This window comes from Pholcus phalangioides, unplaced genomic scaffold (assembly GCF_987345545.1).
Source record: "Pholcus phalangioides strain wild (caught in Gottingen) unplaced genomic scaffold, Ppha-v1.0 ptg000040l_1, whole genome shotgun sequence".
Classification (NCBI taxonomy): Eukaryota; Metazoa; Arthropoda; class Arachnida; order Araneae; family Pholcidae; genus Pholcus; species Pholcus phalangioides.
The window spans coordinates 5,386,443-5,406,530 of NW_028301626.1; the positions used below are offsets into that span (position 1 = coordinate 5,386,443).

At 37.9% G+C, this 20,088-nt stretch overlaps 1 protein-coding gene across 1 annotated transcript in view; it reads right to left on the minus strand.

Moving 5' to 3' along the window:
- Positions 1 to 1,715: 1,715 nt before the first annotated feature.
- LOC149065315 (uncharacterized) overlaps positions 1,716 to 20,088 on the minus strand; it is a 197,280-nt gene continuing 178,907 nt past the window's right edge. Inside the window, exons 3-5 of the mRNA XM_089254189.1 lie at positions 3,787 to 3,875; positions 2,297 to 2,389; positions 1,716 to 2,152 (exon numbers count right to left, since the gene is read on the minus strand). Coding sequence (XP_089110315.1) covers positions 2,033 to 2,152; positions 2,297 to 2,389; positions 3,787 to 3,875 — 302 coding nt within the window. The 3' untranslated portion in view covers positions 1,716 to 2,032. The remainder of the gene's footprint in view (positions 2,153 to 2,296; positions 2,390 to 3,786; positions 3,876 to 20,088) is intronic.

Sequence of the window (20,088 nt, forward strand, 5' to 3'; positions counted from 1 at the left end):
TCCATTCTTAGAATAAGACAACCATAAGTATTCTTTATGGGCATTGTATAATATTTTATCATGTGTATATATTGTTTGTAATTTGTGTTAATTGCATTTTTAATTGGGTTGCTGTATTTTTGAAACATATGACAACCATATTTTTATGGGCATCTTTTTATCAGCCACCTCGTTGGGCATTTTGCCTGTTGTGGCGTTGTATTTGTATTTGTATTTGTATTTGTATTGCTTCATAAAATAATTTGATTTAATTTGAATATTCTATCCTGTAATACAAAAAGCTTTTCCTGAGGGATTATGATAAGAACTATTGTCCAACTGTGTTTCTTGGTCCAAGCACGTAATTATGATAGGTAAATACGCCGAAAAATCTCGTCTGGTATTCATGGAGATCTGATATCGAAAAAAAAAATGAAGGGTTTAGCATTAATCGTTCATTAAAAAAAAAAAAGACATAATCTTTTGAAAGGGAAAAAAAGGATCATTTATCAAAAATACACAAATTACACTGACGAAAGTATTTGTGAAAATGAACATCACATCACAGCGAAAACCTCATTAGCATCATAATGTTGGTTTTTTAAGACAATTGCTTAATCTTTACGAAGTGGAACAGATATTTCCTCCATTCCTTTATTCGTGATGACATACATTAGAACTCCATTGTGAATGTCTCTCTCAGCTCGTGCGGTGAAAACAACCCTGATAACAGCGATTGCGCGTTCTTGAGTTATCGCTGCAAGATTTTCTGATCCACTTATACTCTTACACCTAATCTGGTTGCCCAACAAAGGTTCAATCATTGAGCAAGAAGATCCAGATGCTTTGTACATTTACCCCAACACAGTCATAACTATAAACACATTCTTCTCCATTTTCATCAACACCAGCAATCGTAGGACCGATTATTATGAGGGGGAAAACCTCTAGTAATACAACATACATGACACTAGCTGAGCCACAGCAGTAGTACTCATAACTTTGTTGTGTTCATGCTGGTACATCTTAATTCTTGCTTTTAAAATTCTACTAAATGTCAGGGCATCGCACCAATAGCCTATGCAGCCCAAAACAGTCTTGTCTGATAGTTTGAACAATTTCGGCTGATCCCTGGAATACATATTATATCCGGAACAGAGTCGTTCATCTGAGATAATAACGACAAAATCAGATCCAGCAATGGACGCCATGGTTTCTTGATTATTCTTGTATGGATTGAACCTTGGAACTTGCCTAGGCCGACTCATGAGTTCGTGCAGAGACATGATAATGCCTTGACCAACTAAAAATTGCCTCAAATAATAACGTATATCAACGAAAGTTGCTGTAAGATTCCTCCGGTAAACTGTCTTATTTTCGCTGCGATCAGCATTATTATACAAATACAAATACAAATACAACGCCACAACAGGCAAATTGCCCAACGAGGTGGCTGACTTAAGAACATCATGGATCCCCTACCTACTACTGCTACACCCCCCCCCCCCCCCACCACGAATCGGTACATGCGGGAATGTGCGTGTACGTGTAGTGCAACCTGACGTAAAGTTTGTTTCTGTGTAATGCTTGTTATGTGTAGCGCTGTCATCTGCCCCCAGTTTTACTAACTATGAGTGAAGTGTTTATGGTTGAATGATTTACCGTTGTAGGACTGTTGCTCTCTGATAAAGAGCAATAAAGAGCAACTTCTGATAAAGAAAAAAACAGAATGGATATATACATGCTCGAAAATCAAAAGGAACTGATGTTAAAAAATGCAAACCATTTAGTCTGTTGAGCGGGATGGTTGCTATTTTGTTCCAAAAATTTCGTATTCTCATTGTTCGGATGTATAAGGCGTCTGCTATTGCGTTAAACGGGTTATCACTTGTCGCCAGTACGACTTTCCTCAGGCCGACCGTGAAAACGAACGTGATATTTCAAGTTAGAATGCAAATTAAATAATTAGTGACACACAAAGAAAATCTGAAAATAATCAGTAGCGCAAATCACGAAAAGAAAGGTTGTGTAATGGAACTAGCAATAAAAAGGATTATACGTGTAAATCTGTTCTCCACGTACCGTCGTTTTGCAGTGACTCGCAGAAATGCGCCACATTCAGGTCGGCATCACATCGTGGGCATCGGCAGTAATCGGCGATGGCGTCCTCGTTCTGCAAATTGGAAGAAAAAAGTGCGTTACCATTAAATTTACTAAATACGTATGTTCTATACATTTAACACATGTGTTGAATAACACTAACGGAAAAGATATGATAACAGTTGAGGATTAATTTGAAGAACAAATTTTTTCTCACCTCCTGTCCGGACTGTCGCACAAAACAGTCAGGATTCTTCCTCCTGTCGTCGAGGAAGGTCGCAAGTGCTATTTCAGCACTTCTTTTGATGCCCTGCATTGTACAAAACTCAAATCAGAAAGGCCGAAAAATGAGATAATTTCAATGATTCACGTAGTATGATTCAAAATGTTTGGCTTCTTCATTTCGAATAATTTCATTTGGCGTCACTAAACTATATCCAAAATAATTTTCTTTTCAACGAGACAAATATGTCACCCGCGCGAATTCTTGTAGCATTGCCGGAAGCCATCTTTTTACCTTATGTCCGCAAAGCTTCTTTTGCGAATCTGCCTATGTCTCATCTGATTTCACGAAACGACGCCCCTGTTAATTTTTTTTAATCGTTGTGAACAAGTTTATCATAGATAATTAAGTACCATGATATTAATTAAATTAACATATCGATGTACCATTATAAATATGTAGGCCCTTGAATATTTTGTAAATTCATGGGCCATTCCATGACAAATAGACTCCCGAAAACGAAGTAATATGTAGCCGTAATAGATAACGCTTTTTGTTTACTTTTCTGCTGAATAGATTCACCACATTTACGGAATCCATTACTCCCTAAACGGTGCCACGTTATGATACTCAAGCCTCTAAATGACACTTCATGGTTTTCTCGTTTCGCTGATCAAATTAGCATGGATGGGGCTTGTGCCATCAGATGAAGCAAAAGCAGCATTGCAGGAGACATTGAAGGAGTTTCCATCAAGTGGCTTCCTAATAATGTACGCGCGGAAATGTATAGTCATTCTAAGGAAATGTATGACACTGTATGACTCGTAAAAAAGGAGTCGTAACCTATTTTACCGCACCTACTGTGCAGGCTTCAGAAGGATGTGTTATGATACGAGGGTGTTTCTCCTGTTCCCTACTAAGGTCTACTGAGTAATTTAGCATGCTTAGTGACCAAGTTACTCGTTAGTGGATATTTTCTTCCTTGAAGACGATGACACGTTTCGAAAACGTTGTTATACGGGAACATGCCCATCGTCATTTTAGAACGTGTTATCGCCTTCAAAGAAGAAAATATCCATTGACGGGTAAATATGGCTATAACATGCTGAATTACTCAGCAAACTACATTTTACTGCTGGCTTTGGTCCTGAACAACAAAAAAAACCTCATTTCACAACTTCTCCTCTTGTAACTTCCACATTAGGGGTGCAATGAAATAGGTTACTATTTATTTACTTATTTTTGTGCCAGGCAGTGTAGTATAGCGGAGATTGTTGTAAGCGGCCATTTCATATTTTTCAAGGTAATTTTACGTTAATAAGCATTCCCGGGAACGTTTAATAAAAGTTCTTGAACTTTTGGATTCCGCTAGCATATTTTATAAATACATACATACGAAACTATACAAGCACATTATGCTTGATACATGAACATAGAAGAAAAGGGGAACAATGAACATACACATAAGATGTTGATATGCTTACTGGCAAGCGGCTGGCAGGACTGGTAACGTCCTTCTGGCACCTAAGCTCCCAAAGCACCATGAATGGGATACATACTTTGATTACTCCCGCTGCAAAAGAACAAACACCAATTACGAACAAAAAAATACATCCATCTCTAATTCGATTCACGTTAATATGAGGTGGTAAAGTGTGACCACGGAAAGAATGCGTCTGTCCTCGTATGAAGGACAGGATGAAGAGGAAGGGCTCATTCTTCAGTAGAGAGAAACCAGAGGAGGGGGGGGGGAGAAAACAAACATCTCTCTCTCTCTCTCTCTCTCTCTCCTCCATGGTAGCTGCTGTGTGTGGAGTTCCTTTTCTCCCATTTCTTCCCACTGAAGAACGAATACTACCTTTCCATGATGAAGGTCAAACAAGGTCAGAAGCTATCTTTCCGTGGTCAAACTATGAAGATTGGATTTTTTTTCCTCCCTGGTAAACTTATAAATACTCACTCTGGATTGCAAGTTTCACCAGATTTCTGTATTCTGGAACTGAGTGATGAAAGACGTTTGTGTCGACTACGACGTACAGTCACTGTGAAAAATAGATAGATTAGATTAGACAGATGGATGACAGATTATTTAAAGTAAAAACAAATAAGTCAGGATAATAATATCGACAATCAATCAGTGATGCCGATCGTTCAAACAAATAAATCAACACATAAAAGAGATAAAAAATGGCGTAGTCGGGAGTTAGTTTCGATAGACAAATGTGAAAAAAGAAAGACAAACATATCGTACATTTCTTAAGGTCGAAGGGTTGAGACGAAATCATTGTCGAGTGTAAATTAAAGTTCATTCCAAACAAATGATACACACAGACAAAAAAAATATTGTAGATGTAAAGGAACATTCAACGTTTTCTCTTATTTTTTGAGGTAGTGCCGAGCCAACACCATCTCTCTAGCAGAAGGCCTCCGCGCAAGGCTCGTGACGTCGGTGAAGAAGGTCATTTCACCTATAGCCATTGGATATAGCAGACCTACGCATGCTCCATCTTTACCCTTTATTGTAGTATGTCCAATGGTGAGATGATCTTCTTCACTGACGGCACGAGCTGTAGATGGTGTCGGCCGAGCTGTGCGCGAAAAAGGTGGATTCATACGAGAATCGAATTAAAAAACTGATCGTGAACAAAGAAAAAAATGTTAGAAAAAATAAATGAAACTAACCTCAGCTCTCAGATTGGCGGGAGGGAACGGACCGTCAATCCTGATCCTCTTTGGGTTTGGCCTCGGGTCATCCTGATCATCCTTACCTATGACAGAATGATAAAAAAGCCGTTCGTTCAGTATCAATTTGCCCATTCAATGTCAGGGAGAATCAAAGGATTTTATTTCAAGCGATATGGTGACGGATAGCAGTTTACAAATCCACTATCACAGCTTACCCGAATCACTGAAGCTTGATTTTAGCAACTCAAACTTTCTTGCGGTTGCGTTGAACAGATCTTTTATGACCTATATGCATGGGAAATATAGAAAATGAAAAACGTATAATCGAGTTATCATTAGAACGACGGAATCGGTCATTTTGACACAAAGGGGAAAAAAAGCTCAACATGTAACTTTTTTTTTCTTCCTGAAGCTGGGTTTTCCTAGGAGAAGGTTTCTCCGCCCCGCTTGAACCGAAAATGACCATTTCGCGTCAGCAGAAACGTGTAACTTTACCACGCTACGCGTTTGTGTTTTCATGGCGTGGCGCATCATCTGCTTTGCCGTCTGCACATCCACGTATTTTTGCCATTTGGCATGACGGGAAAGAAAACAAAACAAAGGTGAAGAAAATATCTCCGAAATGCGCCGCGCACGACGCATTTGACTCTTCCAGAAGCAGTCGGCTAATCACGCCCGACGTAAAGCGATAGCGTGAGGCCGTGTTGCACTCTGTAGGGAAACAGTCGCACGGCTTTTCCTATTGGTGAGTGGACGTCGCGCTGGACGATTCACGTTGCATGCGGCGCAGAATACATTTGTTCCTAGGAAAACCCGTCTTAAACTTCTTAAAACAGTATCTATTTATTTTCGCATAAACCCCTCTTCATATAAAATATCTTTGGAATTCTGGATATAGGTGCTCGTTATTGCAAAGAATATATAACCAGTGCCTTGTTAATTTAAATAGAAGCTTGACTAGGGTGGCCAGATGTCTCGATTTTCCACTATTAATTCCACCATTAACATATTTGACAGTAACTTATGAACATATCATGCGATCCTTTGAATTTTGGTTCATAACCTGCAACATCACTAGCTAAATGTACTGTGAAAACCACAAAACATATCATTTTCAAATTTTTTTGCAATCGTGTTTCGAATATTAGGTGAAAAAAATTTACCTAAAATTTCACACAAAAATGTCTTTTTCATAGAAAATGACATAGTTAGACCTAAATTTGTTACTGTTTTCACCATTTCAAGACACTTTCTACCAAAAAATGCTATTTTAAAGTTCCCTCCACTACCATTTTATACAAAAGAGAACTCGAACATAGTCGGATACCTTAATCGAATTATACGATTCACAAGGCAACTGCGAATGTATATTAACCTCCATTTACATATTATTTTATTTTGGATAAATCATTTGAAAATTATGGCAAATATATCGCCAGATAAGCCTAAAAACTTAGGCTAAAGGGCTCGAAGTGTCTAAGATGTTTTCAGTACGCGCATTTATGTTATTTTATTTTTGTTCCCTGTGGAGTCAATAGAGGGCGCTACCATTTTCAATAAAAGTTAAAATCGCAAAAAAAAAACTGCACAAATGTGGCATTAGCTTCATGAAATTCCTTGAAATTACAAAGAGAAAAGGATTTCTGTTTATGGCACTAGACTAAAAAAGTTTGGATTAAAAAAGAAAAGAAAATCCCCCCTTCTCACGATGCACGACGCTCTTCAATCCCGTATATACGGGACGTCCGATGTATAATGATTTTTTTACTCATTTTTGCACCTTTGCGTGGAAGCAGTGTGATAATATTTTCGCAAATACATTGTAAGTTTGCAATTTTATACTGTCATGTCCCCGGAAAGAGCGTTTCTAAAATGGCCCGGTTTTTATTAATTGATACCGTGTTTTTTCCCAGTTTTTAATCAGGAATTCTGGGATTTGTCCCGGTTTCTCTCTATGCACTGTCTTCCAAAAGTTAAGCAAGCAACGGTTCATATAGCATTACAACATCACGTTTATCTCGCTTTTCTGGAGAGGATTGTTTGGGTAGAATTTAGAGGGAGGCAGAGTGGTTACAAAATTTGAAATTCAGATTTTTAACCAAATTTTAGGTATTAGGTATTGATAGCGAAAGAATAATGAAGTTCTAGAATGGTTCAGGCGTACTACTGCAACTAAACTGCACATGCTAACCGTAGAAATTCCTCAAATGAACTGTTGCATGCACGAAAGAGTTATGTATTTAAATTAACCATGATTGGTTTCAGATGCATGACTCCACTGCCTGCAGGAATCGATCCTGGGCTATCACGATGCAGGGCTACATAGTAAGGGCACTACTGTTCTTTGCACTTTGCCGCATTTATCTGAGGAAAATATACCTGAACATCATCTAGTGGTGATGATTTTTCTAATACAAGAACGTATGAAAACAAATGAAACACAATTTATTTTACTGAGATTTGCAGCAACTCTTTATTTATACAACCCTTTAGGAATTTAACGATAACTAGAAAATTTACCACGAATTCCATTTTTTGGCTATAATTATTGATATCTTAATAGTGTTTCACAATTTCCCGCATTTTCCCCGATGAGGAAGGGGTTACCCTTAGTATGAAGGTAAATGTTTTATGTGCAGTCATAAAGGCATTACTAATATCAATTACAACGACTAAATAATTCATTTAGAATTGCATTTTAAAGTCTGCCTGCCAGAGGCGTAAGCAGGCGGGCACGGGGAAGACTAATGCTACCCCCATGCCGACCGAGATTGAATATTATTTTTTTAATTTGTTCGCAATCGAAATCAAATAGGGAAATATCGAAACTTTCGTATGTTATTTCAATCAATTCCTAATGCACACCCAAAATTGAAATCGCGAAAAGAAGAAATTTCTGATAGAAATTACGAAATTTTATTGCTCTACTAATGAGCGTCGTTGATATTTTCAACGAAATGAATTCATTTAGTGCACAATGCGAACGGCATCGAAAAGCTGCTTTACGTATATTACACTGCTCAGGATTTATCACCTGCACAGCTTTTTTCATTCCGCACATACAATCTGTTTGCAAATTTCGCAGACTTCAAACCTTGTCAGTGAACTTCCAAGAAGCCAAAAAATCATAGTCAAGCCTAGGGTGACCATAAATTAAAAAAACAAATCCTAGAATTCCTGATTAAAAATCAGGACAAAATACGGAACCGACTGGTTCAGGAGGAGCAGGGTCACAATTTTCTAATTTGATTTTCTAGAACAAACGAAAAGTTTATTTATTTTATTATAATAACTATACAACTTTTTGCTGTATGAATGACGTACTGGGGTCTACACGTTATTTGGATACTTTCCCTTTTAATTGGAAGCATGCTTCTATGTAGGATCAACGGTTTGCGGGTTATTCCAGGATAAAGGGACTTTCCTATGCACCCCATATATCATTTGTATAATAAAATATATACCATCTCCTCTTGATTTGATGGTTCACCGTTCTCAGTTCCAAGTAATGCTTCTGTCAAGAGAAATGCACTGTCTGCGAGTATAGTTGCCTGACATTTCAATATTTCATTCACTTGAAAATTCACTGCCAACTCTGTAGTTTCTCGCTAGAAAGAGGTACGACTTTATTTCAAATGCTTCGCTGAATGAAAAACTTTCACATGTATGCACAAACTCGACCAAAAGTCAAATTGAAAATAATATCACCAAACCCGTTTCATAAAAAAGCAGCAAAAATAGATTTGTTACAAAAAATATTTTACTTCCTTTGAGCAATATTCGTATGCACTTCCGTGTAAAGTGCGTGAATATTCTCAAAAGTATGGATGTGCCTCAAAAAAATTCAAATTTCATTGCACGCTTTATGCTTATAAACAGTGAAGCCACGTCCATACGATGCGGCATTGGAATGGCCGGATCAAACGTCGTATATAAATTCGTATGTCACACAACTGAAAACACACCCTGTCCCAAAAAGATATACAGAATATTATAAAATTGATTGTGTTTAATTCAATCTCCAATTATATGTTGCTTAAAAAATAATTTCATACTTGAGGGAGAAAAAACAAAACACGAAAAATAATTGAAATCTGCAATCGCATTTCAAAATTTCGTATCCTTATCAAATGTCTATAAAATTTCTAGTTTACCTTTTAGAGAAAGCGCTTTTTCATTTTCTCGACATTACGGACAGTGGATTGCACACAGCCAGCAAGCAAAGCATCACGACGAGAGGAAATTCCACGGTAAATGATCCGAAGAAATGATACAGTAATGTGTGTGCGCGTCACTTACTGGCAGACCTGTGCCTCCCAAATGCTTGCTTACACAGGACTTTCCCAACCTCTGAAGATAACGCTTAAACCTTTGGGAGTAAAAAGTTCTGAAAGGACATATATCCCACTTCCAAACAATTGAAACCAGTTCCTTGAGGCTCTCGTCGTGGCGTTTGGAGAAACAAGCAATAAACAGATCATTTAAATGTCAACTCTGAAGCCAGCTCAATGGTTATATCGTAATGCCTATCATATAAACGAGGTTCCACCGCAACATGCAGAGTTTTAAACCAATTCGTATGAAACCTAACACTATATGAGACACACCATAAAAACATTTTTTGCAGCTATTTGTATTGCCGACATCTTTTTGAATAATTGAAAATTGTATCTAAGAGAGAGAGAGAGCTTCTCATATGTCGAGCAACCAAATTATGAAAAATCAGAATTGATATTTCCTGCTCATGTACGTAATCAAAAATCATTTAACTTAAAATATTCATATCTCATCGGTATTGAGATTTTACGTTTTGAAATTCTTTGATGTGTGTCTCATGTTCAGTGTCAACATTTTTGTAAGTTTCGTAAAACTTGGTTGTAAACTTCACCCGTTAAAGCCCTTTCAAACCCGAGCATTATTTTTTTGTAGTTTTACAAATGGTATTAGAATTTTTTGAAACTCAAAACATAAATGTCAGCATTTTTTTTTTCAAATTTCAGTTTCTCGTTTTGTGATTAAACACTTGATTCATTTCGTTCAAATTTTTTCAACCAAGACGATGCAACATACACTGCTGGCCACCGTAAATGCAACACCCTGAAGGAAGCATGCAAATAATATGAAATTTACAACATGCATTAGCGGAGGTGAGATATGCAAATGATTAGAATTTCAGCGCAGACGCACATCACGCGCTCCTGTGGCGCCACTTCAAAGCGCTATCTAAGGCTTGGAGATTTCGACGATTTGAAGTACGGCAATTGTGTTTTTCTTGTGGTTTTTTCAAAAAAACGATCATCTTTTGATCAAGTATCCGAGTTCGACAGAGGAAGGATAGTGGCCTACCGAGATTGTGGATTATCTTTCAGGGAAATCGGTAGTCGTGTTGGACGAAACCAAACAACTGTAATGCGGATATATGATCGTTGGATGCAGGAGGGTACGACGGAACATGTGGTCCATGGTTGCTCAAGGATTGACCCAGATTACATCCCCAGCTGCCACGCCAGATCAACTTTGGCAAAGCGTGGAAGCTGCTTGGTCTGCTGTACCCCAAGAACACATCCAAAGTCTCTTTGAATCAATGCCGAGGCGTGTGGCAGCGGTGATCTCCAACAATGGCGGCTACTCTGGCTACTGATTTTGGCAGGAACCACACTTCACAGAAGTCTATAAATTTAATCATTTGATGCTTGGTCAACATGTTATCTACAAAATAAATATTGTTGCGATATCTCTTGTCTTTCTTGGTGTTGCAATTTGGGTGGCCAGCAGTGTATATTCATCTTCACATTTATTTTTTTCCAGAATAGTATTGCTTAAGTTTATGTAATAAATCACACTTTTCCCAGAGGCACTTCTCCTGGAAGCCATCCAAAAAACCCCTGAAAATTCAACTTTAAGTTCTGATCTTTGTGAAAGCCTTTAAAGTTCATATTCACCATATTTCTAACTGAAAACTTACGCAATCCTTTAATTCAAGGCTTAGCTCCCTGAGGTCCGAAGAAAAAATCCTACAACGATGAAAAACAACCCACGCATTTGGGGCACCAGGGTTTAAAAAGGTTAAGCAAAAAACATGCGTTGAAAATTGGTTAATTATATCTTCTTGAATATACATGTAATTTTCATGAAAATGCATATACGTATTGCGTAAAGCTAGTTGGATGTTCTGTGCAGAAATGCAAATCAAATTTGCAGCTCCTTACGATGCAAGGGCCGATGAAAAACATTTTCTTTTTCAATTTTTTGTCAGTCACCTAAAAACACGCGCGACTGAATCAGAACTGGAAAATGAGAGATCGAGGATTATGTTCACATGTCAGAAATTTCAGAATAATTCGTCCGGTAATTTACTAGAAATTGGAAAAATGCAATTAATGACTATTCAGGCTGTTCCAAATTGTTTGTACACCGGATATGTAAGCCTGACTTGAGAAACACTTTCAAATGTCTTGCAGTTATTTGAAATCTCGATATTTGTTTAAACGGTCGCATACATTAAAAAAATGAAGATATTAATTTTTTATACAGTTCTCATGTGTGTGCTAAAACTTCCAATTATTCAAATGTAGGTCACACTCCGTAAACGCATCGGCAAAAAAGAATATTTTTAGATGCAATATTTATGAAGATATTAAATATGTGAAATAGCTGTGATTTGGCAACTTATCACTGTGTTGTCAAATTTTCATTCTGTCAAAATGTTTCCATTTTTAGGCACTGTGGACAAATAGATTTCAACTCAATTATTTAATTTTTTTTTTGTTTACAGTAAATAGCAGTTGCATTTATTGAAAATAACAGAATTTTTACAATTTTTGAATTGAGTTTATACGATTTGCAATTTGAGAAACACGTGTCAATCATTGGCGACAAATGCTGAAAAAACTTCAAATTCAAGCATCATCTTCGTTAATATTACATTAAAAAATATGCAATTTATTGTATCTGACTTCTCGGAGCTGCATTTAGGTTTCGCTAATTGGAAGTATCGGCATTCCGGTCTACATAAAAACTTAATTTCTCTATTTTTTTTTTTTTCAAATTTATACAAACCCCTTGGAAAATTCAAGACATTTCTGGTGGTGGCCACACGTGATTTGAAAATTTTTTGCATTCAAAAGTACGTTTCTCGAATCTACGGTTGCAGAGATATGCTGTGCAAACAATTAGTGGCAGCCTGTACAGAATCTACTCACTACTACTTTGCAAATTTAAAAACCGGAATCAGCTCAGAGCGAGACAGAAAAAATAAACATACCTGTCTTTTGTTAGACAAACTGTCATTTCCTCCTGCAATTTGAAGAAGAAAATAAAAATGTGCTCAATTAGCAAACACAACACGTTTGCATACATATCACATTACTTACAAATACAAAATACAAAGGCCACAACAGATAAAATGCATGCCCATAAAAATTATGGTTGCCTCATAAGTATAAATAGCTTCCCGAGATTTACACCTATATTTTATCGTATTCCGTATATATATATGTGTCGTATCTTATGTAATTAGCTTGGGTATCTTATGTAATTAGCTTGGGTATCTTATGTAATTATCTTGGGTATCTTATGTAATTAGCTTGGACGTGCAAAATGCGTTCAATAGTGCTGAAACAACAAGAACTGATACCTTATTAAGGGATATGAAATTTCCCAGTGGGACTAGGAAGGTGATATTGGACTTCTTGAGAAATAGAGGAGTGTGTAGCAAAGGAACTGATTTGACTCATTATTATAACATCGGAATCCCACAAGGATCCTCTTTGGGCCCATTATTGGGGACAATTTATATAAATGAACTTTTGATGATGGATTTTGAGGAAAAGAAGTCTGTACGAGCATTTGCAAATGATGTACTAATTGCAATAACGACCACAAATTTCACCTATCTGGAACAATATAGTGAAAATATACTTCAGAAAGTACATGATTGGACGAGAAGATATGGTTTGGCAATAAATTATGGAAAGAATGTATATACAGTGTTCAAAGCGGGAGATGAAATTAAAAGGAAACCACCAATTAGTAGATTGAGTAGTAATAAAATCACATATGGTAACTACATTCGGAATCTGGGGCTTAGAATGGATTATAATATGAATTATAGTAATTACCTTAAAGAAATACAGAAGAAAGTTGAGAATCTTATTTACGCACAAACTAAAAACACTGATGGGCAATACATGGGGTCTGAAACCAGAAAAATTGGTAAAAACGTTTACTTAACTGTGATTCAAAAGTCAGCTTTACATGCATGCTGCAGAAATCTGGTATAGGGACGTGCAATATATTGGAACACATGTTGACCAGATACAAAGAACCCCATTGTTGCTGATTACAAAATGTTACAAATCGGTCTCTGATGAAAGACTTGAAGAGTGCTTATATACACTCATGTCCATAAATTGAGGATGATGCCAGCTCCGGCAAATAAAGGTTCAGAAACAAAACAAACGTTACTTATTCATAAAGCCCATTTATTAAACAAAAGATAAAGAACAAAAACGATGGTGTATGTATGATACCATTCGTAAAAACTACGATTTTTGCTCCCTGGAGCAATTGTAAAAAATATCGCCTTTACTTTAATATCGCCATTCCTTTACAAAAACTTACTATTACATGGTTGGTATGATGGTTAATACATTGTATGTCTCCCATGCGATGAAATACACTCCGTACAACGCCTAGGCATGCTGAGTATGAAATTATCGATCTGATCTTGGGGAAGATCACTCCACTCAGCAAGCAATGCTCTCCGAAGTTCCGGTACACATGTAGGAGGTGGTTGACGGGCTGCAACTCGTCGGCCAAGCATGTCCCACACATACTCGATCGGATGCAAGTCAGGTGAGAATGCTGGCCATTCCATACGGGTTATATCCTCAGATTCAAGGCATTCGTTTACGATGTTTGCTCGGTGAGGACGGGCGTTGTCATCCATAAACACAAATTCTGCGCCCATGGCACCCCTAAACAAACGTACATGTTGTTCCAGAATGATGTCCCGATAAATTTGGGCTTTCATGGTTCCGGTTTGAACATGCAGGTCTGTTCTGGAACCCAGTATAATTCCACCCCAAACGAGCAATGCTGCACCACCGTAACGGTGTCGTTCAGTGATGTTGTCTTGGTGGTAACGGGTACCTGGCGTTCTCCATATGAAAGTCCGACGTGAATCAGACTGCAAGCTAAACCTGGACTCGTCGGAAAACATCACACAAGCCCACTGTGACGATGTCCACATTGCATGTTCTCTACTCCGGGCTAATCGCGGTCGACAGTGAGTTGCCGTGAGCGGAACACATCTGACAGGCCTGCGAGCATATAGACCAATATCTCCCAAACGTCTGTACACGGTTTGCCTTGAAACTGTGGTACCCGTGGCTGCAGATAGCTGACGAGACAGGTCGGATGCTGTTTTCTCCGTCTGCTTCTTTTGGCAGTTACTGCCAAATACCGGTCTGCATTCGGCGTTATAACTCGGGGGCGACCTGTACTGTAACGTCTACTGACATTTCCGTTATCTTGGAATCGTTGCCAAAGCCTAAAGATGACACTTTGGGCAATTCCAAGTTCCTCGGATACTTCCACCGTAAAAAATCATGCACATGCGTCATCTGTGTCATAACTATTCGCTTATGGCACTGAGCGCCTTACAGAACTCTTGCGAACAATTTCACTTCTTTGCCACCATTCCTTATATACCCCCTCTTACACTCTCGTCATTGTGACGTACTATCGGCATCATCTGGTGGCTTCCTGAAATTTGCATATCATTCTTACAGATGTGTGTGATAATTCTACAGGTGAAATTTTTACTTTAGATTTCGATTTCCGTGTGATTCTGAATTATCCTTAATTTATGGACATGAGTGTATATAAAAGATATTATGAAAAGGCGAAAAAATGAGAAGTAATTGAAAAATTGGAGAAAAAAGGAAAAATATGGATCAATGAGGAGGTCGTTCTCAAGGGGGAACCCCCCCCCCCCCCTTATCGCTCCAAACTGCAAAAATGTTTCTAATGATGGTAAGCCTAATAGGCATAAAATTACCATCAGTTCCCCCGACATTTTTGCGATAAGCAAGCTTTGGAAGTCAAACAGCATAAATGACAAAATACAATAAGAATCAAAATATGAAATAACAAATGAGTTAAGAAAACAAAAATATATATACACAAAGTGTGTTAAAAATTGAAAAGTTGATGCACTGTATCTCCTGAGGTCAACAAAAAAAATTCCATGTTTCGAAGTGCAATATTCACAGAGATATTCGAATTCGAAAAACGGAGGAAATCTGGGAAACAACAGCGTTAAATACAGAAACCCGCATTCAACACGTTGCCAGGCCTTAGAAAAGTACAGTATGCTGGCAGCACTCGCTATTGCTGAAATTATAGGGGGTTTAAAGAATCGAGAGATAACTCGGAATTACCGAAGTAAAAAGGCGAGAGTTAGGCGAGATATCTTGCCTGTGCCGTTGTAAATGTTAATGAAGTCTTACGCGATAAATTTAGGGCATACACTATACCAGGGGTGCACAAATTTTACGGTCCTCACTTCGAGATATGGAACACAGAAGGCAGCACTAGCAAGGACACAAAACAAGCACAACTGTGGCAACATAAATACGTTAGGGCCATGCGTATACATACACTCACGTGACACGTTCCGACAGGTAACGATTCGTTGGAAATTCCTCTGAGGAACTTGTACGATACGCATGTTAGGTTAAGCGGTATTTCTGCCGTTCGCTGGTGAGAAACTTGTTTATGAAGCGAGACCATATGTCTTGTATTTTATGAAAAAATCCCGAATTTTGGCAATCCCATTTTTTCATAATTTTCAGAGAGGTTTGTTGATTTTTTGACATCAAGGATTATGATTGAAGAGTGAAGAAAACATACCAAGAGAGAGTTAGACATTTTAAAACATGCCGCCTGAATTAGCAATTAGTAAAATGTGGGTGAAGTTTTAAACCCATACTCTTTGATGCATACTATATATATATATATGTATGTATATATATATATGTATATATATTTATATATATACAAAGTCTAATGCTATATATATATAGCATTAGTAATAGATAGCAATAGTAATAAATAGCATCAAATGATATATATTATAGAAATTTAGTACTTCACACCGTCATGGAAACTAATTAGTATTCCATGGAATAAGAAACAAAGTAGAAACATTCATTGGGAGATATTCACCGATGGCTCAAGGATGGATAAAAGAACTTCGTGCCCGTACATAGTGTACCGAGATGATCAATTGGTTATAAAGCAGGTAGACATTCAGACAACATTGTATATAGAGCTGAATAGCTGAATTATGCACTGTACATCAAGCGCTGATAGCTGTAAGGGAAACGAACATAGAAGAGATTGATGTCTATGAGCACTCTATGTCAGTACTGCAGACACTAGAGAAAACAGAATCTATAGAAGAAAAATACAAAAAGATAAAGATAATATACAGTGAAATGATTGTTAGATTTTACTGGGTACGTGCACATGCTGGCCATCCAAGGAATGAAGCTGTTGACAAATTGGCCAACGAGGGTACCCAACTTGCATTGGTATAATTATGAAAATGAGTAAAAGACAAGTGAAGAGAATGATTGATGCACATTAACGCAATTAGACGATGGAATACTACGGAAAAAGGAAGACCTGTGTATCAATTGCTGCCAATAATGAAAGTAAATAGAGTATTTGAGGACTTCTACTTAAACCAATATATAACAGAACATGGGCTATAGGGTTTTATCAAGGATGGCTTCACAAGAAAGGCGTATGTTCTGTGGAGCACAAAATGTTAGAAGACATTACATATACGAATGTAAATACTGGGAAAAAAGTGAGAGTAGAAACTACACCACACACAGGAGCACATAGGCCTAAGGGTATTAACTAAGGGTAAGGCCAGAGAACTTTACATAGAAAAATAATATCAAAATCTATGGAAGTGCATCTGCAGTATTGGAATTAACGCAATAATAATTATTACTGAAATAACATTGATGTTTAAGTAATTTGTATATAATTACCCAGTTGCTAATTAGCAAGGTTGCTAGTTACCGATCGTATAGTGGTGGTTACAACATATGCAAAACAAGTGAAAAAAAAACTGTTACCTAATCTCATTTTGTGTGTGTGAAAATTTTTCAATAAAAATAAACCTTAAACAATTAACCAATAAAATAAATTAACACTTTAACTAATTATCTTTATATTCAAATGGTTACGAATAATTATGAACGGAGTGGATCCGCTCATACTTGCTAATACACGAAAATTGGATGTAATGCTAAAAATTAAAAGATTTTGTTCAAGAAAGCGAAAAAAAGCCCTTTCTCATGGCGTATAGTGACTTTTTCGAACCTGCATGGTAGCTGTCAGGATTTTCCTCAAAGCTTGGTGCACCCAAGAGGTCAGGATTCTTGCCAAGGCTTCCGTTAACCTCATCGACAAATGCTCCCTATATTTGAAGTAGATACAGATGATGGTCGATTAGACACTTGCAACACAGTCGGTTTTTCACATGTTCACTTAAAAATTCTCCACAAATAACGAAAAAATAAAAGAGAGCCGTGTTTCTAAATGAGATATTTCGCTGAGATATTTGAATTACAATTTAGAGAAAATGTCAGAAAGAAATATGGGAGTATAAATTAATAGTAGAGTATAAATTAACGGAAATCCTCATTCATGAGCTGTTCTTTGCCCCTTTTTAAGACATTTTTGAACTCAAATGTCAGCGAATATCGCGCTTTGACACACGAAATTTTTTTTTTTTAATTGTCTCAAAAAGAAGAGATAGGGTAGTCGATCGGCACCTCGGTGGCGCTTTGGAAACGCGTGTGCAACGAATCCATTTGCAAATAATTTCCCGAGTATTGCGTTGTCGGATACGTGCTGCTCGACGTCGACCATCAATCCATCGCACCGGCGTGAATTGACATTGACCAGGTTCACGATCAGCGTAGACAATCCCGTGTCTATGATTTTCAGCAAATACGGCGTATTTGTTCTTGAAACGTATGTCAAGGAGTAGACGTCCTGTACGTCATTCCACTTCTCAGGAAGCAGTTCGGACGCTTTCTCCCATCCATCTTCTTCGTTCGTTTCAACGCGACCCTCGTTACTGGCGCAACGAAGACCCTTGTTGACCAACAGCACGTGGACGGCGGCGACTAAGCAGTCACTCTTACGTTTCAGATCGTCTTTTATGACCCGATGGAGAAGTTCCAGGCCCTTGAACGCCATATTTTCGTGAGAAGTTAGCTTTTTATCTTTCCGATACAGTAATCGAGAATGATTCTTGAAGCCCGCTCTTGAATAAGATCGATCTGATGTGATACGTATGGCCTTTACCACGGCTAACACCGACACCGTAAAAAACGAGACGCGGATATTTCGCACCTTACGTTTCGCCTGCCCTGACCATATTAGTGACCGAGTGAGTGACTGACTGACTAGGTGAGTGACAGTATGAGCGTAGCTGGCCAATTTGTCACTTTGAACTTGTCGCGCTCAACACATCGTGCCTCAATTTGTAGCGATACAAGTTTTTCGCAGCATCAATTCGCCATGGGGTCAACTCGTCGTGGCATAAAATTATCGCAGAGTCAATTCATTGACTTTTCTACCATGATGAGTTTGTACCACGACGAATTGACTTAGACCCCCCGTGTGAGTGAGTACAAGTGATCAAGTAAGCGTACGATTGCCTGCGTGAGTTAGTGACCGCATGAATGACCAAGAGAGTGGCCAAGTTAGTGACTGTATGAGTGAATGGGAGTGACTGTATGGTTGAGTGAAAGAACGTATGGATGGTCAAGTGAGTGACCAAGTCAATGACCTTATAAGTGACCGTATGAGTAGGAGATTGTGAGTGAGTGATCGTAGAGTAAGGGATTGTGAGTGAGTGGTCGCATGACTAAGGTAGTATTATGAGTGACTGTATCTTTGAGTAAATGACCATATGAATGATCAAGTGAGCGACTGTATGAGTGAGTGAACGTATGAATGAACAATCAAGTGACCAAGTAAGTGACCGCATGAGTAAGTGAGTGGGAAAGACTATATGGCAGAGTTTCCAGATGGCTGGCATATGAATGTTTTATGTATGCTTTAATTTTATGCAAGAATGTAAACATCAGGGCACTAAATTTCTGCTCGCGAAATGCTAATGGTGCTTCCTGGGGTAAAATGAGTTTTCTTTTTTTCATAATCGACTCTGATATCCGTGTTGGAAAAGAGCGTGAACCAGCCCAAGATGGTCTCTCTGGGCGGTCAGCGGTCATGTCTGTCTGTATCACAGAGTAATAATACTATAGAGTGCGCGCGAGGGGTTACAATGTGAAGCAAAGATCTGGAGTCACGTGACTCCAGTCGAAAGGCTGGTCAGGGAATCTCGCTGGCAATGCTTTCCTTATGGCTACTCGTATGGCGATCTACACGCGCTGCCTTATTTTTGATTAGAATGGCCAACACTTGCGCAGCTTTCGGATGTTCTGAGCGGTTTAGGAAAGGGGGACCAGTATCCTTTCACAAGGGAATACTTTTTTGCTTATTCCCCTTCTTATAAATTAAAAATTGGAATATTAAATTGACGATTCAATGGATTTCTGACGTAATCTCAGTTTTTAACGACTCCATTTTGGATTTAATTCAATTAAAGTTCCAAGTTTTGGTAAAATTCAAATGTCATGAATCATTATTAAATGTTTTAATAGGATTTTTGGCAATAAATGATTGAAATTGTGAGTTTTATGAAGTGTTAACTGAAATATACGTCTCCGCAAGATTAGGCGAGATTTGGCGAGCTAGTGAGTTCATTCGACTTTTGCTCAACTTGGAAGAAAATATGCTTTTCATTAGGAGAAATTTATGAAAAATATTCTATTTAAATAGAATGTGAGGAAAACTCCCCCCCCCCTAAAAAATTGCAGTTTGGCATAAAAGTGCATAACAACCTCTAAAAATAATAGTATTTTTACCCCTCTTCACACCTGAGATAAAACTATTACAGAAAAGAAATTTTTTTTATTCATTAATTTATGTTTGTTGTATGT